We start from the raw sequence: 24689 nt of genomic DNA, 5'->3' as shown, positions 1-24689 counted from the left end.
TAAGGTCCTGTTGGGGTGCTGCATGGCATCCTGACACATAGTCGGCTTTGCCAGGTGTTTGCAAGTGCTCCCTCCCTTGCAAATGCCCCTCCCTCCCTTGGCAGAAGGATGACCAGTGCTGGGACCAGACGCTGTCCCCTCTTTGCCTCTGTCACCCTCATGTCAGGGAGGTCCTCCTTCCATCTAACTGAAAACTCTCTGCTGCTACCCAAGCCCGTGCCCTCCTATGCTACTGTCATGCACAAGAGAAAAAGCTGTCAGCTTGGTCCCACTGAGCCTCCTCCACACCTGAAACCCCAAGGAAGGTCAAGGTTGAGTCTTGTGGACCCAACTGTAGGCCCAGCAGCCCCAGGCCCTCTCTCTTTGCCGCCAATCCAGTCTCTATCACTTTTCTCCTCTCTGCTTCCTCCTGGGCAGAGGGGTTCTTGGTGCAAGGTCAGCTGAGAGCTGTCCAGGGTCCCAGGGCAAACTCCTGCTCCTTCTCTGCCTGCTCCCTTCCCCTGTACCCAAGGAGTCGGGAAATAGCTCAGATTCCAGTGACAAGGAGACTGGGCCCCCGGTATTGCAGTGGCTGACAAGTTGCATGTTACAATAAATCCCCACAATTAGACCCTGCAAACAACACGGCTGTTGCGTCTGTAATATACAGCAGGGAGTTAGCTTAGTGTTCCTGGCAACCAATTGTTGAACTAAAAATAGTTGGCTGTGGCTTCACCTTTCCCTCCTCAGCATCCAGTCTCCACGGGTGCCAGGGAGAGAATGACCCTGGTGTCCAGGTCTGGCCCTGGTGCTGGAGGGCAGAGCATCAAGTGTTAACCCATTCTTCACTAATGTGACTGTCAAGGAATTGCCCTGCAGGGTAGGGAGTGGGGACCTTCTGTGGGGGAGGGGAGCTGACCTGAGATGTTTTAAAGCAAGTAAGAGGATTTTGAGGAGGCAGCCACCTTTTGAAGCCTCCCAATACCGCCTCTTCTGCACCCGCTTGCACCCCCATCCACCCAGCAGCAGCACACAGGGGCCCGAAGGGGCAGCATTAGGGAGTCTAATGGTCTAAGGGATAAGTTCTAGCCCTCTGTGTCACCTTGGGCCAGTCACGTCTCTGAGTTTCGGGTTCCTCATCTGCAAAGCGAAGGATTAAATAAGGTGATGTGTTTATGTGTAGATCCTCAGGCGTGGTGAGCCCTCACAATGGCAAGTACTCTGTCCCAAGTGTGCATCACATGCATCAGAGTCTCTGAAATGCCAGTGGTCAGCACATCCAGAGAAACGGCCCTATGTCAGAACCTCTGCCTTAGGGCCACTTGCCAATAATAAATCACCCACCATCCCTATGAAACAGGTGGTTCATGAAGTCTTGTCAGTCTTAAGGGAAGAAGGATGGTTGCAGCCCATTCTTTCTCGAGTGATTTGAAATTTATACCTTAGTATAAATGAGTCCAAAAGTCCTTTCCTGGAAGAGAAGAGGAAGCATGGAGTCTTGGGGTTCCTCCTGGGGCTGTCGGGATATCGAAAACTTTACCTGGCTTCCCACTATCCCTGTGGAACCCCCCAAGTGGAAGCCAAGGGCCGCCACAAGACGTGGCCCCAGCCCAGCTTTCCAACCTCAGAATGTCATCCCCTGTCCTGGGGTCCTAGGACCCTCCCTGCTCCCCAGACAGGCGGAGCACAGTCCCACCTCCGGGCCTTTGCTCACAGCAGCACCTCCACCTGGAATGCTGTTGTCCCTTCTGCCCTCCGTCCCGCACTACATTTCTCTGTAGTAGAAATCCTACTCATCTTTGCAAGTACAAATGCCGACTCTTTGATGGCGTTTTCCCTATCCCATGTTTAGAACGAGGCCCTCAGGGCCCCTCTTCTAACAGCATTTGAAACGATGTCGCGTTGAGCCACAAGAATCTTAGGGACCATGTATACCAGCGTTTCCCAAGATATGTAGACTGTGACTCATCATAAGAAATCCACTCTGTGTTGTGACCCAGCACGCACACACAGAGACACACAAGTGCATGAAACAGGCATACACATATAGTCCACACTCAACCGTAGATACAAACAGACACATGTACACATATATGCAGATACCTGTGGAGACATATGTGTACACACAGATGCACAGCCGAAACAAGTTTCTTTTCTTTTTTTCTTTTTCTTTTTTTTTTGAGACAGGGTCTCTGTCACCCAGGCTGGAGTGCAGTGGCACAATCTCGACTCACTGCAGCCTCAACTCCTGAGCTCAAACAACCAGCCTCTCAAGTAGCTCAGACTATAGGCACGCGCCACCATGACCGGCTAATTTTTATAGTTTTTGTAAAGATGGGGTTCCACAATGTCACCCAGGCTGGTCTCGGAACTCCTGAGCTCAAGTAATCTACCCGCCTCTGCTTCCCAAAGTGCCCTAGGGTTACAGGCATGAGCTACCGTGCCGGCCCCGTAAGTTTCTTTGTGTAATACTTACCTCTGCTGTGTGCCGTGCTCTGATGTAATTGCTTTGTTTTTTTTTTTTTTCCTTCTTTCTTCGAATGTTGGTTCTGACACTAAATTTATTTCCTCATCCTGTAATGGGTTGCAAATGCAGTTTGGAAAATCCTGAACAAGTTCGACCCCTTAGTTGCAGATAGAAGCACCCAGGTGCAGAGGGAGGAAGGGACTGGATCAAGGTCATGCAGCCAGTTGGTGGCCAGACTCGGACTAGGGTCCAGTGTCCTTGATTCACAGCAGTGACCTCGCCTCTGTCATGGAGCTGTGGATGCTACAGCTCCTGCTGCAAGCTTGCAGGTCCACAAGTGAAAGGACCTTGTCCCCAGCACCTCCACCCTGCCCCAAGGGCCTTGTCTATAATAAGTGCCCAATAAACAGCTCCATTGGACTGACTGCACAATGATGCAAAAGTGGTTTGAAGTCAACACGAGGGCTCTGCTGGAGTGAGGGGTTAATACGTTCAGCTGCCGCAGCCTGGAGACAAGGTCAGCTTTGGCTTATTAGTGGGGCTGGGCTTTCCCAGGGCTTAGGAATTCTGAAATTCACAGTGGAGCAGAAATCCTGCTGCTCAGCTGTCGGGGAGGGCCAGAGGCAGGGAAGAGGGGAGGCTGGAGGAGAGGTGGAGATCGATCCATCGGCAGGGAGGGGGCATTTTGGGGAAGGAAGGTGGTCAGGGTGGCAGTGATGGTGACAGGGTGGCAGGATATGAGGGGGGCTATATAGCTCATTGAAAATCTGAACAAGCTCCAAAGAGGATGGAACTCAGTCTCCCCCCAGCTCCTCCTGCCTTCATCTGAGAAGTGGCAGCGGAAGTTGGCTAGGCGATGTGTAGACGAGCACAGAGAAATAAGAGCGGCGGAGATGCAGAAATGAGTAATTTTGACACAGCTCTGCCGAGTTAATATCAGAGGCTGCACTGCTCAGAGATGGCCAAGGAGCCACTTGAGGCCTCTACAGCCCCTCCTTCCTGTGACGCTCTCCCTGTCTGCCCATCAGAGCTCAGGACACTCATCTGTTAATGAGATGGGCAGCTCATTCCCCACACCCACCCTTGGATGGAGAAGAACTTGGAGCTGGCAGGCACGGACTCCTCAGGGCTAAGGGTGCTAGGCCATCCCCTGTGGCCTCCTCGCCCCTCTGCTTCCCAATAAGGGATGTGATTGGCACAGATCACAGCAAAAGAGACAAGTTGGGTGGCCTGGCAGAAGCAGAGGCCTGGCCATTGGTTTACACATTCATTTGGTGAGTACCCACTAAGCGCCTGCTGTGTGCCGGGCCCAGGGTGAGGTGTGCAGGAGTGTAGTTGTGAATAAGACAGAGTTTAGGTTGTTGCAGAGAAAACAGCTTTAGACCTTGCTTTGAGCAAGGGAGAGGCCCACAGGAGACACTGGTGAAGGTTTCCTAGAGGGAGTGAGGTTTAAGGCAAAATTTACAAAGAAGTTGAGGGGTCTAGAGTCCACGTGAGGAGTTGAGATGGGCCGGGTGGCTGGGGATGCCCCTCATGTATGTGGCTTGGTGGGGCCTCCTCAGCCCCGTGTCTGGGCCTCAGCTTTGCAGCATCGGGATCTCTGTTATTTCAGTTGCCTTTAATGGGAATCCAAGTCACAACAAACAAACCTTCCAGAGACTGGGTCATATATCAAAATGTCGATTTATTTTTTTAATGGAAATATATTTGACAAACTAAGTCTCGGCAGCAGCCTGCTTCAGGATCGGAAACCCAGATTGTGAGCCTCAATGGCACATCATACCAACTGAGAAACTCTGGACAAACCTCCATCTTCTATGAGCTTCAGTTTCCTCATCTGAAAATAGGGTTAATCATAGCACTCGCCTACAGGCGTGAGGAGGATTAAGTGAGATATTATCTGTCAAAGTGCTTCATCTCTACATAAGAACTATACACAGGCTCACGATTTCATAAATTTGTGTTTATTTATTTATTTTTATTTATTTACCTATTTGAGACAGGGTCTCACTCTGTCACCCAGACTGGAGTGCAGTGGCATGATCTTGGCTCACTGCAGCCTTGACCTCCCAGGCTCAAGAAGTCCTCTCACCTCAGCCTCCCAAGCAGCTGGGACCACAGGTATGCACCCCCATGACAGGATAATTTGTTTTTTGGTAGAGACAGGGTCTTACCATGTTGCCCAGGCTGGTCTCAAACTCCTGTGCTCAAGCAATCTGCCCACCTTGGCTTCCCAAATTGCTGGGACTACAGGTGTCAGCCACCGTGCCTGGCCTGCATTTATTTTTTAGTAGGTGACAAAGGCACATGGTACAAATTCCAAAGGTACCAAAGGACAGAAGTTGACCAGTGAGTCTCCTCCCCGGTCCTCACCCTGCCTCAATCCTTAGCTACCCAGTTCCCTTCTTTGGAAGCAACCAAAGTTATCGGTCTTCGTGTATAACTTTTTTCTAGAAAGACTCTTTTATATTACAATAATAACTTGTATTTAAAAATCCAAAGGGAATACAATGAACACCTTCTATGTCTCCCAGGCTCCCCAAACTCATACCCCAGAGGTAACTGTGGGGCAATCTCTCATTTAAAGGATAACTATTATTGCTGGTCCTGGATGTACCTCTCAGGGGACAGTCTGCTCAGGAGATCAAGTTAAAAAATGAGAACATGCTGGATTTGCCAGGAAATCGGCGGAGATGGTGTCAATTTCCCAGGGGATATTTTTTATCAACTTAGGGCCAAGGGTGACTGGCCCTGGTCACTCCAGGGAGATTTATCATCCACCCACCCACCCATCCATCCATCCATCCACCCATCCATCCAGTCCTTTGCGATGGGGCCCTCTGGTAGGTGCTGTGGGGAACACTGTTTGACTAGGCCAGGTTTCCTTAACCTCAGCACATGGATATTTTGAGCAGATCATTCTGTGTCATGAGGTCTGTCTTGTGCACTGTAGGATGTTTAGTTGCACCCCAGCTTCTACCCACCAAATGCCGGTAGCACTTTCTCAGCTATGACAACCCAAAATGTCTTTGGATATTGTGGAATGTTCCCCCTGGGAAGAGCCACTGGTCTAGGCTAGACTGATGTAACTTCTCTGTAAAGATAAGTGGACGTGTGCATGTCCTTTCCATGCTGCTCTTCTGGCTGGCATCTCTGAAGTGTTTTCAATCCCAAGATGCCTTCCCATTCGCCCAACTCTTATTTCAAATTCACCTTTAATAAGTGTTCTTAAAAGAAAAAAAAAAAAAGCAACAAACTTCAGTGACCCTCTTGACCACACTTAATAAATGCAAAATATGGTAATTGTGCCCAGGGTAAGTTCACTCACCCTTGAGTGGCACAGACTCAGACTTGGAGAGAGAAGGAGGAGCCCTCTGTGGCCCTAGCCTGCTGTCACTGCCAACCTCTGTCCTGTGGCTGGTCTCCACTCCCCACTTTAGCCCGTCCGCTGGGAAAAGCAAAAAGGGAAGACTAGACCCAGAGCATCATTTTCCTGGAGCCAGGGACCTCCTACAGGTGATGCCCCAGCCCCCTGGAGGGCTAGGCTCAGGTCACCTCTCCATGGTACACTGGAAAATATCTGGAGTGGGAGCTGGGGACATGGGGCTCCAATCCTGTCTGTGCCAAAGCCAGCTGTGTGACCTTGGGCTCAGAGGTACCAACCTCTGAGCTCAGCCTTCTCATCTGTAAAGTGAGGCTGTTAATACCTCCTTCATGGGGTTGTTAAAAGGATTAAATGGGAAAATATTTGTGAAAGAGCTATATCGTGCAAACTGCAAGACAAATTTTAATTATTGTTATTTTCTGTTGTTCTAAGTGAGAGAATGAAGAATATCACACTCCTTATCCAAAGGCCTGGAAAATCCACAGCCCCCGTCCTCTGCAACCCCCAGCCTCATCCCATCTTCTGTTCCCTTCAGACCAGTCTCTTCCCCTGCCCTATACTTGTTTCTTGGACTGTGTCTCTAAGCGACCCTCCTGCCTTGAAAGTCTCCCTCGCTCACATGTCCCTACACACTTCCTTCAATACCCAGCTCCCAGCCCACCTCTTCCAGAAAAATCTTTCCTCTGACAAAGGGGGTGGGCTTAAAGCCAGATCGCCTCCTTCCCCAACTAAATTACCTCTGGTGACTTCCACAACCCCATGCCAAACTAAGCACAGTGCTGGGCAGATATAGGTGAATAGTAACAATGACGATCATCATAATACTGAATAATAAAAACAGCAAACATTTGAAGCATTTACTATGTGCTAAGCACTGCGCTGAACACTCCACACATTTTAATTCATCTATCGAATGCCGGCTGGCCATATGGGATGAAACACCTGCCTCTCTGCCTCCAAAGCCCAGCACAAGCATCACCTCCTTGGTAGAGTCTTCCCCATTGGTCTCAGGCAGAATTAATATTCCTGCCTCCACACCCACAGTGCCTGGTCTATTGTTGACCCAATTTCACTAGCTCTTAATTATTCATCAAAGTGGCTGCTTCCCATTCCAGCCTGTGAACATCTTAAGGGCCAGGACCCTGTTATATTTATCTTTATTAGCTTCAGTGTCCAACAGTGACTGGTACATAGTTGCTCCTCATTAAATGTTTGTTGAATGTAGGCACAGATGAATAGAGTAATTAACACAATATCCCCCAATGTTCGTGGGATTTTAAAGAGGTCACTTTCCTAGCCTCATATGTCACAAACATTCTAGACCAGTGCTACTCCAAGCATGATCTACAGACCGGCACCTGTCTGCAAATTATATGTTGCCGGGTTATGACCAGGTAAGTGCAGAAATGGAGAGTAAGCATTTAGACGTGGTTTTTTTTTTTTTTTTTTTTTTTTTTTTTGAGACGAAATTTTACTCTCATTATCCAGGCAGGAGTTCAATGGTGCAATCTCGGCTTACTGCAACCTCAACCTCCGGGGTTCAAGCAATTCTCCTGCCTCAGTCTCCTGAGTAGCTGGGATTACAGATGTGTGCCACCATGCTTGGCTAATTTTTATATTTCTAGTAGAGCCAGGGTTTCACCATGTTGATCAGGCTGGTCTCAAACTCCTGATTTCAGGTGATCCACCCACCTCAGCCTCCCAAAGTGCTGGGATTACAGGTGTAAGCCACTGTACCCAGCCACATTTACACATTTTTAAGCCATTTGACAGAATAGTTTTATATTCATATGATGTGCTGGTGTTTAAAACTGGGCTTTCATTTTGTCTTTTTTAAATTGCATATTTCTTTTTTCTTTTCTTTCCTTTTTCTTTCTGTTTTTTTTAAGACCGAGTCTTGATCTATTGCCCAGGTTGGAGTGCAGTGGCAAGATCTGGGTCCAATGCAACCTCCGCCTCCCAGGTTCCAGTGATTCTCCTGCATCAGCCTCCCAAGTAGCTGGGATTACAGGCGGACACCACCACGCCAGGCAATTTTTGTATTTTTAGTAGAGATGCGGTTTCACCATGTTGGCCAAGCTGGTCTTGTACTCCTGACCTCAAGTAATCTGCCTGCCTTGGCCTCCCAAAATGTTGAAATTACAGGTGTGAACCACCACAACTTGCCTTTTATTGCATTTTTCTAATAATTCATTCCTGCAGTGTTTTGCAATCATATTGGCCTGTGACAGATTAGAAATATAAAAATACAGAACCAGTCCTTTGCCACAGTTGTCTGAGAATTATGGTTCCAGACCATCAACCTTCCTGGGATGGTTAAGCCAGCGGAACCTCACAGGTAGGAGGTGTCTATTCAGCCCTCCCCACCTGGGTCTCACCCATCATTACATCAAATCTGTCTCTCCTACTGTTTGGAAGGACAAGCAATTGTCTTTTATTCCTGTTTGGAATCCTCACATTTCTCCTTTCTTCCAAATCTGGCAGATTAAATGAATGAAAGCCGATTCTGCTGCAGGCCTGGACAGGAAGGGGAGAGAGCAAGGGAGGGATGGGATGAGAAGAGAGTTTGGGGAAGATCAGGCTGGGAAAAGAATGCTGGAATGGAGTAGGAGCCTGTCCTGAGGAGGGTGTGCAGAGGCTGCTAAGACCACCCCAAGCCATGGGGCTGCTCTGGCTGGGGCTGAGAGGGGAGGCAGGGTATGGGAGGGAGGGACAGGGCAGACACTAGCATCTTCACCAAGCCCAAGAGATGAGAGCCAGGCCCTTGAAGGTGAAAGAAAGTAGCTTCAGGACAAATGAAAGGGGATATTGAACCTTTTTACAGAGGGAATGTTAAGCGCCAAACTCTCATAACCCCCCTGAGGCTGCCAAGGCCAAAACTATAAATAAGTAGGTCGAGGAATTAGGCAGAAGCCTCCCTCCGCCTACCTGCCAGTCTGCAGCTGCGGTGGGATGCGGTGGGGTGGAGGGTAAGTCAGTGAAATCAACACGGACAGGATGAAATGTGCTATCTGTTGACGCCACTTCAGAAAGCCAGAAGGTCTGACTCCTGGGCAAAAAAGTCAGGAAGAGCCAGACTTGATTGCAGTCCAATCGATGGCATTAGCATATTTAAAGATCATGTCAAGGAGAGGATAACGGGGCTCAGAGAGGCAAAATTTGATGGTGTTTATTAAGCAGAAAGAAGCACAGAAGCTGGAACTGTCTAGTCCCTAGAGAGTGTGCTCCAAGGTGGGGCCAGGGAGGGAGCGGGGCCTTGGCCGGGCCTGGGCAAAGCTCCCAGAGGACCAACCAGCTTCTTCTCCTCTGATTCCCAAATGTACTGCTGCTGGTGACTTTCTGATCAAGAATTCTGCTCCCCACAAAGAATTGCCCAGAGGGAGGGACCAAGCTGCCCCTCACACTCGAGCACCCAGTCCACTCCATCGTGATGATGATAGTATTGGTGACTACAGCTAACCCTCATTAAGTTTTTGCTATGCGCCAGGCTCCATTCTAAGCTCTTTACAAATATCAGCTCCTTCTAACTCCCCAACCATTCTCAGAAGTAGCGTTTCTACCCCGATTATATAGATGAGAAAATTGAGGCATTGTTAAATAATTCTCTAACTTTATACAGCTTGTAAGTGGAAAAGCCAAGATTCAAAGTCAGGCCGTCTGACTCCAGAACCTGCGTGACATCAGACTGCCCTGCACCTAACTGTTGTTGAGACCAGTTAGTTGGCCATCTGCTTAGCACGTCCATCCCATCTGGGGTTGGCTGGGGTGAGTCAGTGCCCAGCTCGGCACAACCATGTGGGTTTTGCAAGACTTGGGACTGTGTGCTTCACCTAGAAAGTGCCAGGTGTGTGGCTAAGCCATGTGAGCAGCTGGCTTCCTGGGCAATGCCCCTCCCCACTTCAGAGCCCCAGGTCCCTTTAGGGCCCAGCCCTCCAGGTGCTGTGAGCTGGGAATCAGGAGAGGGAGGACTAGGCTTACCAGCTGTAGGACTTTGGACAGGTCACCACCCTCTGTGTGCCTCCATTTTCTCACCAGTAAACTCTATGTTGGATCATATGACTTCCTAAAATGACTCCAGCCCCATATGAAGGCCAGTGGACGCATGAACATGCTGGCTCTTGCCCAATGTGCTGAGAAGTGGGCAGGAGGGAGTAGTAGGGTGGGCACAGCAGTGCACGGGATGCAGGGCAGGTGGGTTCAGTTTGATTTCAAAGCCGGTTGCCCGCGCCCCAGGTGTTTTGGTGTACCCTACAGGGGTTGCATAGGCCAGGCAGCCTAGGCTCTGCGGGTGAAGATTTCTCTACCTCCCAGTGACTCCTCTTCTCCTTTATCAGCTCTGATAGGAGAGAGGAAGAGGGAAAAGGACGTCAAAAGTTCTGTTCATCCGGAAGGGCTGGGAGTTGCTTCCCGGGATTGGGAGCTCGTGAGCCAGTCCAGAAGACGACCCCGGGGTCTGGCGGGAGCCCCAACGCTGCCCTGAGGGCTCGGCCGGGAGGGGGCGCTGTGGCCTCCCCACGCCCTGCCCGCGGACTCCTAGCCCCGTTCGCAGCGCTGCAGCGCAATCTGCACCCAGCTTTCCCCAGGGCTGCGTTCAGTGCCCGCTTGTCTTGCGGGGCACCGCCGTCTCCCTTTCATCTTGGGGCTCCCAGGTCCAAAAGGTTCCCAGATCCAGCCCCTTGCCTGAACCAAAGTGGGCAGGCACTCAGTTTGTAAGATGAACGAATGAAGGAAGGAACGAACTAATGAATAAGGGCTCATCCCGCAGAGCGTTCGCGTCTCAGCGCGCACCAGGCACGTCAATGCCAAAGGTGCTGGGAGTTGGGCCCGGCGCCCGGCGCGGCTGGAGTGGTGGCGGCGAGGAGCTCCCGCTAGCCCGCTGCAGGGCGGGAACTGCCCAAACGCAGGTCGCAGCTTCCCCGGGTTCCGCGGCGGCTTCGCTCAGTGGGGACCGCCCTGTTCCACCGCCACCAATAACCTCGCCCTCATAAATTCACCTGAGCACCCCCGCCCAAGTGCCCCCGGCTCCCCTGGACTTCCCAGGCCCGGACCTCTGCCGGGCGGGTGGCGGGAGGCTGCATCCTCTCCCGCCGCCCCCTCCCCCATCCCCGGTTTCTCCCCGGGCTGCGGCGGCCGCCACCGCCGCCAGCGCGCCCCGAGGACTGCCGCAAACCCGGGCGTAGGGAAAGGGGATCCTGGCGGCGGGGCGCAGGCAGCGGGCCGGGGGAAGGGGAGAGAGCGGGGAGGGAGCCGAGGGGCGAGGATTGGGCAGGGAGCCGAGGGGCGAGGCGCGGAGGAGGGACTGAAGGGGAGGGGAGGGGAGAGGAGGGGAGGGGAGAAGGAGAGGGAGAGGAGGGGGGAGGGGGGAGGGGAGAGGGGGAAGGGGGGAGGGGGAGGGAGGGGAGGGGACGAGCTGGGCGAGGGGGCGGGGAGCCGAGGCGAGGAGCGGCGCGGACCGTGGGGGAGGCGGCAGGGGCGAGGCGGGCAAGAGGCGGCCTCCGGCCGGGCTGAATCGGGAAACGGCGGCCAGACTTCCCCGGGAAGGGGCGAGCGAGAGCCGGCCGGGCCGGCCCGCGGGGCCGGGGAGCGCGGAGCCGGGCACCTCCGCACCGGGCAGCCACCGAGGAGTCCGGCCGCCCACCGCGTGCTGCCCGAGCCCGCAGCAGCCCGCCGGCCTCTCTGGGATGCCTGGGGTACCCGGGCGTTCAGGACGGTAACCGAGCGAGCCCGAGGATGGGACGGCACCCGCAGCTTCGGCTTGTCAAGGTAAGAGCCCGCCGGCCCGCCCTCCAGCGCGGGCGCCCCCAGCCCCCGGCGGACGCGGGACGGGGCCGGGCTGTGGGTGCCATGGGGGCGGGGGCGCCAGGAGAGCGGCGGTCAGGTCGGGGAAGGCTGGGCTCTGGGGCAGCCTAACTCTCTGGACCTTTGGAGCCAAGATTTGGTGGGCAGGGGGAGATTCAGGTGAGAAAAGAAATCGTGGCGGAGCCGCGGGGATGTTGGCGGAGGAGGGGTCCGCCCACCCGGTAGCCGGCTCCGCGCCAAGAATCGCTCTAGGCTTTGGGGCAGACGCTGGGTTCCGCCTCCCACGCCCTCCCTGCAGACCCCGGCCCCGGGACGGGAGGCTCTGAAGCGGGGTTCCCCGCCTCGCCCCAGCACCCCCTCATAGCTCCCCGACTCTGCCCGCCCCCGCCCCAGTCCCGGGAGCGCGTCCTGCTCCTTCTCCGCGGCAAGCTGCGAGTCCAGGGAGATTAATGCCGCCCGCGCCTGCGAGCCCTTGATCAATATCGCAGTCTCGGGGGAGGAGACGGTGCCGCCGGTGGCTGTTCCCATTCCCCCGCCGCTGCCCGGGAGCGCGACACTCGTTCTCCGAGGCTGGGCACCGAGATCCCCGCGCTGCACAGCCGACCCTGAGACGCGGATCGGGCGCTGGAGTTTAGGAAAGTCGCCAGACCGTACGTCCAGCGTCTGCCCGCTGAAGTTCGTGGGCGGCGGGGGCGGCCTGCGGGCCGTGTGCGCCCGGGAAGGGCCGGGAGGCCGGCAGTCCGGCCCGCCGCTAGTGCCAGGCGTCACTTGCAGCCCCGAGCGCTTTCCACAGCGTTCTGGTCTTGCAAGGTGTAGGCGCGCCCGCTGCAGCCGGCCGGAGGGGCGGGTGGGCCTCTGCGCGGCTGCCGGGAAACCCCGTGCCGCGCCCTCCTGGGCACCGCCTCGCCCGGGGCTCGGGACCCCGCAAGGTCCGCTTCAGCCACAAACGTAGACACCAGCCTGACCCGGTTCAGGGCATTCAAAGCGATTACATTAAAGAGACTTCGGTGGATTTGGGGGAGGGGTGCGGATTGGCGGAATTTCATTTTTCCATCAGTTATTAAACCAACTGTACGTATACCGGCTTACCAAGTGGTTTCAGTTAAAGCACCAAGATTTTTTAATGAGACGTTAGTTGAGACGTTACAAGTTACTGAGATTTTTCTCTAATCCTGCCCCTCCCGAAATATTTATAAATTGATTCTTAAAATGAGAGTTGGTCTCATTGAACCCACATCCTCTCCCCCATCTGTTACCTGAGGGCTAGAGATGAACTCAGAGATTATTTTCTGGGAGTTCAAGGAGACAGATGGATGAGGAAGGTGAAGAAAAACATCCAGAGAGGTCGAATAGGTGGCACTAAATGGGAATATTTTCCAAAAGGCTTGTGTGTATCGAAGCCTGGTCTAAATGCACAAACCAGTTAGACCAAATTCAGTCTTTTAAATGGATTCAAAGGATTGAAATGTGGGTGTGTTTTTTTTTTTTTTTTCAAGTTTACACTGAAATAGATCAATGTTCTTTCTCTGGCCTTCCTTAGAGTTGTGTGCAAATCTCTGTTTAGAATGATCATATTTTTCTTTAAAAAAAAAAAAAAAAAAAAGTCGGGCCGGGCGCGGTGGCTCACGCCTGTAATCCCAACACTTTGGGAGCCCGAGGTGGGTGGATCACGAGGTCAAGAGATCGAGACCACCCTGGTCAACATGGTGAAACCCCGTCTCTACTAAAAATACAAAAAAAAAAAAAAAAAAATTAGCTGGGCATGGTGGCGCGTGCCTGTAATCCCAGCTACTCAGGAGGCTGAGGCAGAATTGCCTGAACCCTGGAGGCGGAGGTTGCGGTGAGCCGAGATCGTGCCGTTGCACTCCAGCCTGGGTAACAGAGCGAAACTCCATCTCAAAAAAAAAGTCTTTTTATTTCTGTTATTCCTACTAGATGGTGGAGTGTGTGCCCTTTATGACTGGCCTAATAAACTCAGTAAGCACTCAGTAAATACCAAATGAATGAGGCGCAGCCAGGGAATGGCCAGCGAATGCTGGTTTCAAAAGCTGGTTTCTATTTAATAGTTGCTTTTTTTCTTTTATTTATGTAACATCTACAATTCACTGGGCATTATTCTACCTGCTTTGCAAATATTAAGTCATTGAGTCCTCCTAACAGCCTTAGAAAGTAGGAATTATTCCTGAGACACAGACAGGCTAAGTAACTGGTTCAGGGTCATACAGCCAGTGAGTAGTGAAGTCAGAATTCAAACCTGGGCACTCTGATATAAGGCTTTGTTTTGTTTGCTTTTACCAGAAAATATCTTTTTTTTTTCTTTTTTTGGGATAGGGTCTTACTCTGCCGCCCAGGTTGGAGCACAGTGGTGTGATCTCAGCTCGCTGAAGCCTCAACCTCCCTGGGCTCCAGTAATCCTCCCACCCCAACCTCCAGAATAGCTGGGACCATAGGCATGCACTACCACACCCAGCTAATTTTTTTTTTTTTTATAGAAATGGGGTTTCACTATATTGTCCAGGCTGGTCTCAAACTCCTGGGCTAAAGCAATCAGCCAGCCTTGGCCCCCCAAAATGCTAGGATTACAGGCATGAGCCACGGTGCCCAGCCATTACCAGAAAATATTCTAAGCCCTTTAAACCTCACCCTAGATCTCAGCCAGATGAGAGCCCAGGTAGTTTTGCCAGCATGAGAGTACAAATCTAGGGACTTAGTGTTCATCCCAAATCCAGCGCTGTCCCCAGCAAGTCAGCCAGTGTTGGGAAGTGTCCACTCTGGGGCCTATATTGTGGGCCTCGCAGTATACCGGTTACAGAGTCCTGGGGGGAAATGCATGTGAATGGGGAGAGACAGGGTGTGTGACGGTGTGTGTATGAGTGGGGAGAGACGATGTGTGTGCAAGTGGCCATGAGTCAGAAGACAAGCAAGACATTGTCTCTATCCCCAGGAAGGGGCAGGGGCCTGAGCACCTGGGAGTCACCCACGCACCCACTGCAGCTCCTCGCAGGGAGGTGGAGTGTGACTCTAAACACAGGTCCCAGTGTCTGTGAGGGGTGCAGAAGGCAAGGCCTCTCCATGGGTTCTAACAGGAGAGTGATCTCCCAGGAGGGAGCTGGTTTTATTATTATTGTTATTCTTATATAAGCAACTTAGCAGCTATAGGCAAAGTTTGAAAACCAGAATAGAAAAATGATTGCAGCCTCACTCTCTGAATCCAGCTGTTGTGTAATTCATTTTAAAAATACCCCCCACGGCAGGGCGCGGTGGCTCACGCCTGTAATCCCAGCACTTTGGGAGGCCGAGGCGGGTGGATCACGATGTCAAGAGATCGAGACCATCCTGGTTAACACGGTGAAACCCCGTCTCTACTAAAAATACAAAAAATTAGCTGGGCATGGTAGTGCGTGCCTGTAATCCCAGCTACTCAGGAGGCTGAGGCAGGAGAATTGCCTGAACCCAGGAGGCGGAGGTTGCGGTGAGCCGAGATTGTGCCATTGTACTCCAGCCTGGGTAACAAGAGTGAAACTCCGTCTCAAAAAAAAAAAAAAAAATACCCCCCACAGGTCCCCTTCTCAAGCACCTGTCTGGGCACAGCTGTGGCTGCCGGGCAGCTCACTCCCCAGTGTCACAGCCCAAGTCTGTTTCACGTTATCCTGAGCCTCCTTGGGAGAATATGTCTGCGTGTGGCCTGTGAGTGAATGGACTTTGCCGTCCCCATATGGGTGCATATCTGGGCCATTTCCAAGTTGTTTCTTTGATTTAATGATATGGAGCCAGGTTTTCGAGGGGAGCGTTGGCAGGAGCCATGAGGAATGCAAAACGATGAGCCCAGCGTGCGCCAGTGGGCTGCTGCAGCCTGCAGGAACTACTGGCCTGGCCATAGATCGGGGGCAAAGTCGGGGAGGGGCCCAAAAGCCAGGCTAAGCCCCTCGGATTGGAAATGACTAGCCATAGAGAGGAGTGTGTAGATAACGGAAAAGTAGAACACTCACCCAGAGCCAGTGAGGACGAGCTCAAGTGGAAAACCCATTTCTCACCCTTTCTAACATTTGGCTCCTCAGAGCATCGGCCTCCAGCCAAGTTCAGCCGTACACAGGGAGTTTGGGGGTCAGAGGTGCCACCACCCCAAGTGCCCATGATACCTACCAAGGCCATGGGCCTGAGCTCTGGCCATGGTGCAGCCCAGAAGGAAGCAGTTAGGTGCAGGGCTGATAATTTCAGCAGCTATTGAAGGGGAAAGGCCATCAGCCTGGGAGTCAGTGAACCTGACTGGTCTCAGCTCTGCCTCCAGTCAGCTGTGTGACATCAGGTAGATCACCTTCACTCTCTGAGTCATAGTTTGTCTGTAAACAGGATATACTCCTTAGGGAGTATTTGAAATACTCCTCACACGGGAAGAGTCGGGTGCCACTGATTCGATTCCCAGCTCTGCCCCTTCCTAGCTTTGCCCAAGCTGAGAGACTTTGAAACATGGTACTTGGATCTAAGTACTCTCTCTGAGCTTCAGCATCCCCAGCTGTAAAATGGGGGGAAATGCCTAACTCAGAAGGTTGAGGTAAGGACAAAAGGAATTAATACGTGGAAAGTGTCTGAACAGCGCCTGGCACAGTCTGCTTTCAGAAAAAGTTGCAAGGTGGCTACTTTCAGCAGAAATAAGTTAGTACAGGAACAGCAACCAGCAGCTCCTGGACATATAATATATTACACACTGTTCGTCTTTTACCCTTCGTGGCACTGGGCCTCACAATTGTTGCACATAGTAGGTGTTTATCAAATGTTTGTCGACTGGATGGATGGTTTTATTGTTGCTTCTTCTGTTTGGTATTGTACAACCGGAAAGAACCCGTTTCTGTTCCCACAGGATGCAGATGTCATGTCAAAACAGAAGGCTGAGGGATGCTCAAACCACCCTAGCAGAAAACCACTGATGCAGAAAGGACTAGAACTCCCCCCTAAGCCCACTGTGGTTATTAGAAAAGAGAAAACAACAGCCAGCCAACGCAGCACCCTAGTGATCTGGAGAATCCCTTGGGGGTGGGGCTTCAGCTGGTGAAACTCCAGTGCTTTTGCTGTGTCTGGACGAGGGCAGGTCGCTAGCAGTGATCTGGGCCGTTTCTTCCTCAGTGAAAAGAGGGAGTGGGGTGATCTCTCCCAGCTCTGATTCTACCCTAATCACTCATGGTATCAACAAAAGAACCGTGAGCCCATTTGGAAGGTAAGGCCAGGTCGAGATTTCAGCTGCAGTTTTAATAGTCAAAGAATGAATTTGTTAATTACAAATGACTCCTGTCTACCTAAATTCAGAGGTCCCTGTCGGCAGAGTCCCTAGAATTTTTTTTTTTTTTTAAGACAGGGTCTCAGTCTGTTCCCCAGGCTGGAGTGCAGTGGTGTGAACACAGCTCACCACAGCCTCAACCTCCTGGGCTCAAGTGATCCTCCCACCTCAGCCTCCTGAGTACCTGGGACTACAGGCATGCACCAACTACACCTAGCTAATTTTAAATTTTTTTTGTAGACGCAGGGTCTTGCCATATTGCCCAGGCTGGTCTCGAACTCCTGGGCTCAAGCGATCCTCCCACCTCAGCCTCCCAAAGTGTTGGGTTACAGGCGTGAGCCGCCGTGCCCAGCCTGCATCCTTTTAAAATACCTGTCTTTGGACTTGTTGCTCTCGGACAGCCATCCCTCACCCCACCTAACGTGGCAGTCAACATCTTGTATGGGTGGGAAGAGCAGGTGAAGCAAAGGTGGGCTTGAATCCTGAATCTGCCCTGAAGCTGTGGCCAAGTTATCACTCTGAACCTCAGTTTCTTCATCTGTCTAAATCAGGGGAAATAATACCTACTTTATGGGATAATCTTAATGACCATGAGATGCCAGGTGTGAAATTACGCACAGTTGCACAGTGTCTGGCACACAGTAAGTGCATAATAAATATTAGCTATAGCAGTCACTTAATAAATATTACCAACTTCCTCAGTCCAAGAAAGGCCATCAAAAGGAGGAGTGGTGAGGGGATGGGGGTAGAGGAAGGGTCCTTGGCACATACAATCTCCTCCTGCCTCAGAGCACTTCTCAGTCCCTGGGGAAAAGGGATCAGCTACCAGCCATCAGCTGCGCTCCAAGGTCACGGACGGACCTGAACATCTCTGATATGGAAAAACCTGACTATAAAAGTAGAGATATGTAGGGAGGGTAATGCAAAATGATTCACTCACTGATGCAAACAATTATTTCGAAAATAACTAGCTGGATTCTATTAGACCAGAGATTATTAATCACTTGTTTTCGGAGTACATAGTATCCGCTTCAACAAAATTGAAAGAATGGCAGGAAGGGAGGGAGGCGGGCTTCATGAACCGGGCATGTCAGAATCCAGCTCTGGAAGACAGGTCCCTTTCATGTAGAACCACGGATTCAAATGCTTTAGCCAAATAGGTTCTTTGACAACTGTCCACCCAGCCGCCACAAAACTGTTTCTGGGAAAATTAATATGTTTGTGGCTGTTTTCTGCCCTCTAACCACAAGCAAGTTTGCCGTCTCACCCCCGTGGTGCTCCTGGGCCCAGAGAGCAGCCTCAGCGAGGTGCTTTGAGGTGGGATTTGTGGGGCATGCACCTGCCCCCTCCACACGTCAGCTGGTTTCCAAGCCCCAGTCAGTCTGGTTGGGAGCCAGTGCGCCTAGGTCAGAGCCCGGGAAAACTGGCTAGACTGGTCCAGCCACTTCCGTGGCTGCAGAAGCAGGGAGGCAGGGCTTGATCTAGGCTGACCACGATACTTTAGAGCCTACCCACTGGAGTTTTAAGAGGTAGTGGGGGCTATGAGGAAGCACAGTGGGAACCTTAGTTGCATTTTAGAGTGCTGGAATGTCAGGGCCTCTAGGAGAATTGGGACAACTTATTGATCATCGTCTCCCGTGGGTACAAAAGCCCAAAGAGCTGAAAGGCACTTGCCCGGGGGTGAAAGGCTAGGACAAGAGATGGTCGCAGCACTGCCATTTACATTGGGGAGTTTTCTCCCTCTGTGATCCATTCATCTCTCCCTCCCTGTTTTCCCAGCCTCCTTGGCAAGGTGTGTGAAGGGCTCATTTCTAGAAAACCCTTCCTAGCTCAGCAGAGGCCAGAGGTACCAGGCTGAGTGGGCAGCCTGTGCGCAGATATGGGGAAGGAGTGTGGCGGGGGGACGAGGGGCTGGGCTGCGTGGACTGGAAAGGCAAAGCGGGTCCAGGAGTGGTTTTCCTGGGGGAACGGCTGCAGGACAGTCCAGGCACCATCTGAGGCACAGTCCTCACAGGTCTGGGCCCCCTGCACTGAGGACCCTGACTGCACTGTCAGAATAAGGGCCTGGCGGGATGCCCAGGGGCCTGCGAGGGTGGATGATTTCTTTTCTTTTCTTTTTTTTTTGAGATGGAGTCTCACTGTGTCACCCAGGCTGGAGTGTAGTGGTGCAATCTTGGCTCACTGCAACCTCCGCCTCCCGGGTTCAAGTGATTCTCCTGCCTCAGCCTCCTCAGTAGCTATGATTACAGGTGCTCGCCACCACACCTGGCTAATTTTTTGTATTTTTTAGTAGAGATGGGGTTTCACCATGTTGGCCAGGCTGGTCTCGAAATCCTGACTGCAGGTGATCCACCTGCCTCAGCCACAGGCGTGAGCCACCACACCCAGCTGATAATTTCATTCTTATAGAAGTTTCTGAGAGACAGACAGTGAGAGAAGCAGAGAGGGAGGGAGAAGGAAAAGATCTACCTGCCTGACTTGGTCATTCTTGCTTTTTACTTTCTCCCCAGCACCCAAGAGAGCCTGTGCCCAGCTTCTGGGGCCAGCAGTGGCATTTCCTGGAAACGTCCTCTCTGTTCCTCACAAGAATTCCCCTACCCATCCCTATCCCTGTGCCTGGGTGCCTGAAGCCATCCTCAGCTTTCAGGAGAGCCCTGGGGGCAGGGGTGCCCTGAAGGAGCTTCTCCCACAATCCCACTCCCTCCCACCACTCCCAGGGCTGCACCCCCTCCCCAGAAGCAGGATGCAGAAGGGACAGGACCTGTTGCCTCTGTGGTCCTATGTGTTTCTCAGTGGGCATTTTCTCTGTCTCTCTCTCTCTGTCTCTCTCTCTCTCTCTCACTCACACTCACACACACACACACACACACACACACACACACACACATATGCTGGAACCCTGGAGAGTGAGCTACTGTGCAATGTTCATAATAACACCCGCACCTGCCACTCCCCTCAGAGGCCACTATGTGGTAACCACCTTTCCTCTCCTGTAAGCACAGCCAGACCCATGGCAGGTGCAACGCCACCTCAAGGCCAGGGTTGGAGGTTGACTTCCAGAGGAGCAGCTGGGCACCCGGGGGCCACAGGCTTCCTTAGGCAAGTGGATAGCAGGTTGGACAGCCTCCACAGCATCCTCGCTGCCTGTGCCTGGCTGGGAGCCTGAGAGGCTCAGCCACTCCATCTTCCCAGACAGGCAGGGCGAGGCTGGTCCTTGTGTCCTGGGCTTGGGCTTGGTCTGAGCCACACCCTTCCCCTTCCTCTTTCTGCCCCCAACTCTGCTCCTGTCCCCTGCCCGCACCACCCGGGTTCTCAGCCGGCTGCACTGTTTACTGGCCAGGTGCTCCATTTACTGAGCTGCTCTTGCGCTAAGGCCCACAAGTGACCCCGTTGAGTCCTCCTGTCTCCTTCTAGAGGGGAAAGAACCTGGCGCGCCTCGAATCTCTTGCTTCTCACCCCGGCCTTCTGCCTCGGTCTCACTGTTCTCCTTCCTACCCTGCACACCCGCCCCCAGCAGAATAGAATATTCATTTCTGATGCTTCTCTTACAGGAGCTTCTGCCCCCAAGTCTCTCTGTGCCAATCTTTACCTGGCATGTCCACCAAAGTCTTTTTGAACTGTCCCCACCTCCTCCTCCAGGAAGCCCTCCAGTCTAAGTCTGTCTCTCACTGGTTGTTCCTTTGTTCTCACCTCATTCCTTCCCCTGGTGTGAGCCTCTAGCTCGTGGTGGATCCTGGGCTGTCCCACAACATGGGGTCTTCCAGCTCTTTGATGTGCCCCCCACAGGGGGCTCAAATACACCTACTAACCAGATTCCACACGGACCCCTGGTGACCCACATCTAACCTGAACCCTTGTTCCCACCACAGATTATGAGCTCTGCCTAGACTAGAAAGATTCCCTTACACACACACACATATCCACACACATACACGCACACATATACACACACACATGCACATATACACACACACGTGCACATATACACACACATACACACAAATATACACACGTATGCACACACATACATACACCCACACATACAAAGACATACATGCACACACATACACACACACATACACATACACGCACACATACACACACGTATACACACGCACACATACATACATGCACACATATACACACACATACACACACACACACACACTCTGTGTGCCCAGCACTTAGTCCAGAACTGCACACACAGTAGGTGCACAATAGATGCTGAACTGAATGGAGGGCCTCTCCCTGCTCCAGCTCCCCGATGAGCATCTGAGTGTGGAAGTGCTATGGCGACAGAAGACACAAGTCACAAGCCAGACAGATAGGTCCCTCTCTGCCTCCGAGTGTGGATTTGTGACTCAACGGCTTATCAAGGGCTACGCTGCCGCACGGCTTAGTAACATTAAAAGATTCCCGCACTGCCCTGTGTTCCGCCCCCGGTCTGCACGCACTGGGGTGTTGTCCACGTGCACGCACAGGCAGCATTTTGCTTCATAAGCAGTTCTGGGCAGGTGTGGTGGGGATGTTGCTAGAGGGAATTGTGGCGCTGGGCTTAGAAACAAAAGGGCGAGAAGGTCTCAGAAGCTGGGGCCTCCAGAGAGCAGGTCCCGGGCACGTTAGTCCTTAAGCGGGGTCTGGGGAGGCAGCCCTAGTGGCATCCTGGGGTTCCCTCCCTAGTGCTGTCCTGGTTCTCCTGGTGATGAGGCAGGAATAGCCAGGCAAGGCAGGGGTGCCAAGAGCACCGGCATTCCTGGTACCTTCGTGGGATCCGGATTGTCAGAATCCCATCCCTCCAGCTCCCTGTGCGTCGGTATTGGGGGAGGCAGTCTGGGATGTCCTTTCTCTCCTGATGGCTGGGGCCTCACGGCCTGACAGTGGAAGCTGCTGCAAGGCTGTGAAATGGGAGGGCTAGGAGACGTGGGGCTCACGTGCACCCTGGAGGAAGGACCACTGTCCCTAAAGCTGACAGGGCAGGAGGCCTGAGGTTGAGGCTGACTCAGCCACTTCCTGGATGGGTGACCTCGGGCAAATCTCTGGGTCTTTGTGTCCTCTTTACTGGACCACGATGCAGAATGAAGGAGGAAATGCCTGTGCTGCCGCAGGGGGCCTGCTCCCACCAAAGGTCGATGGGACCTGCTGCTTTCATGGGTGGGGTCCCTCCTTCACCCTCTGCTGCCTGCCCCAGGACTCCCCTCAAAACTAAGCCCAACCGTCACCCAAGACCCGCCTCCTCCGTGAGGCCTTCCCTGGTGAGCCAGGCATTGCACTCTGTCCTCCAGCTAACGCAGGGCCCTCAAACCAGCTGTGGGGAAGGACCGCATGGATTTTCCAATCCGTGGCAGACTGGCCTGTGGTCCTGATGTGCAGCCTGCACCATGTGATTCACCTGGCAAGTCTGACAGCATCTGAATCGGTCTAGACCCTGTTTGTTGAGATGAGTGTATTGACTGCATGCTTGGACGTCCCAGCAGGGATGGATTCACATCAAAGTTTCCAAATGCTTAGTCTCCATTTTTGTGCTTATCAAGTCATAGACCAGGAACCAACTGCTTGTGGTTGGCAAACTTGACCAGTCCGACTGGTCCTCACCACCCTTTGAATAGTGCAGGCCTAAAGTCCTCCTTGGGGGCCAGAATTCACTGCCTGGCCCAGACCTCTGGTTCACCCTTCACACAGCCTGGCCTTCCTGCTGTGCTTTTCACACTTATGCGGCTCCGTTGCATGGATGCAAGTGATGTAGTGGCTCTTTCTGGCAGCCAAGGCTGGGCGACGGAAGAAGGAAGGACCCTTATCCAGGAGGAGGAAACTCTTTGGTTTGCTCAGACCCCTTACCTGGTAGCAGGTTCTGAGTAGGCCCCTTTCCCTCCTTGTCACACTCATCAATCTGCACTTGTCACCAAGGTGAGCTGAGGACCCATGATCAGTGGTCACAGGCCCCAGTGGGGCAAGGGCAGCCTTGCTCTGTGTGAGTTCCCCTAAGCTCACAGGACTTAGCCCCATACCAGTTCTACCCCTTGTCCCTGCACTCATCCAGGATGAAGGAACCCAACTTCTCCAGGTTCCAGGACCCGGCTCTGCCTCCTGCCTCTGAGGTGCCAGCCCTGGGGAGGCTCTGCTGGAGCCTCGGCTGGGTGAGCTCAGCTCGCTGACTCCGGGAAGAGGCTGCTGTTTAGGCTCTTTCTGGGCTGCCTCATTCCTCAACTTTGGCCACATCAGCAGGCAGACCTTCCTGTATCTCCTGGGCACACGCTGCGGAAGGAGATCTGGAGGCACTGACCCAGCAGGGCCAGGACAGCAGTGAGTGAGGGGAAGGAGTTCCCATCTACCCAGCTGGCCAGGAAAGGTCATTTCCACCAGTCCCCTGCCTTCTGGGAGACTGACTGGTCCAAGGTCGCACAGGGCATTCACCAGGAAGAGTGCAATCCACGGCGTCTTCCTGCCCTGAAGGCACCTCCCTCTTGTAATCCCACTCTTTCCAAGGACCCGCTGCAGCCACCTTCCTCCCCCACCCCACCCCCACAACGGGCAGGCAGGCAAGTGTCTTCAAGCTGGGGCGGAGCATTGCAACCTTCCAACCCGGGGCTTCCCATCCTTGGCACTATTGACATTTGGGGCTGGATAATCCTTCGCTGTGGGGGCTGGCCTGTGCATTTTAGGACGTTGATCAGCATCCCTGGCCTTTACCCATTAAATGCCTGTAGCACGTCCCCCTTTCCTGATTATGGCAACCAAGAATATCTTCAGACATTACCAAACATCCCCCGGGAGGCAAAATGGCCTCCAGGAGACAATCTCTGGGCTAGCTGAGTTGTCCTCAATTCTGTTGATGCTTCAGAACCACTGGAGAGCATTTAAAAAAAATAGAAGGGCCTCTGAGCTTCCCACAGGCCTACTGAACCCCGAGTTGTGGGGCGAGGTGTAAAAAATGGGATTTTCCGTCTCCCAGGTCAGGTGTCAAGCACTGTCGGGAAATTCTGATTTTGTCTAAGTCACTACCTTTATAGGCAAAGAGTCAGAAGATAGGGCCATTTCCTGCTTTATGGACTGTATGGTCTGTCCTATTTCTGCCCTCAATATTCCTGCTCAGTGGGGTTTGGTGGTCCAGCAGCCCTCTTTAAACTGACCTCCCATAGCCTTGGAAGGCAGTCGTTTCTCTAGGAAAAACAGCCCCAATGCCTTTAGCATTTTTAGATAAAATAGAACCTAATTTCCAGCCACCAGTTTCACTCTCCCTTCCTGGCCCTCTTTAAATCCCTTTAAAACGCAGCTCCTGAAAGGACATCTTTTCTCTGCCAACGCCGAAATCCCCCTCACTTTACACTTGTCAGAGAGCCACAGAGCCGAGAGCACAGCTGATAGTGTCACCTGCGTAGCTGGTGTCTCTTCGGCTGTCCCCACACCTCGGCTCTGCCTCCCACCCCCTCAGGGACGGTTTCCCAGTATCTGGGAGCCACTTACAGCTAACAGCTCCCAAGAGTAGGGGCTGGATCAGAATCCCGAGCTGGGCTCCCCTCTTCTGTGAGAGCCAACCTTCCTGAGTCCCACCCATTGACAGGGTCCTACTGGTGTCTACCCCCCAGTTCCCACTGCCAGCTTTGAGGGAGCTGGGCTGCAGCCAGGAGCCAGAGTTTGAAAGGTAAAGGAAACCTGTACCCGTATGTCTTTTGGAGGATCCATGCTTGTGACGGGGATGAGGGAGGGGAAGGCAGGCAGGGCAGGCAGGGAAACAGGCTGTGCCGCCAGGGGCAGGAGCCCGGCTCCGATCCCAATCCCTCCAGTTACTG

The 24689-nt window shown here is 52.9% G+C and overlaps 1 protein-coding gene across 2 annotated transcripts in view; it reads left to right on the top strand.

Annotated features, from left to right (window-relative positions):
• Positions 1–11342: 11342 nt before the first annotated feature.
• CRHR1 (corticotropin releasing hormone receptor 1) overlaps positions 11343–24689 on the top strand; it is a 51798-nt gene continuing 38451 nt past the window's right edge. For both annotated transcript variants that reach the window (XM_064369182.1, XM_064369181.1), the window contains exon 1: positions 11343–11594. In XM_064369182.1, coding sequence (XP_064225252.1) covers positions 11562–11594 — 33 coding nt within the window. In that variant the 5' untranslated portion in view covers positions 11343–11561. The remainder of the gene's footprint in view (positions 11595–24689) is intronic.

This window comes from Aotus nancymaae, unplaced genomic scaffold, assembly GCF_030222135.1.
Source record: "Aotus nancymaae isolate 86718 unplaced genomic scaffold, 86718_ANA_hifiasm-v0.15.2.pri h1tg000089l, whole genome shotgun sequence".
Classification (NCBI taxonomy): Eukaryota; Metazoa; Chordata; class Mammalia; order Primates; family Aotidae; genus Aotus; species Aotus nancymaae.
The sequence above is the reverse complement of the archived record's forward strand: the minus strand, read 5'-3'. Positions and strand labels throughout refer to the sequence as shown.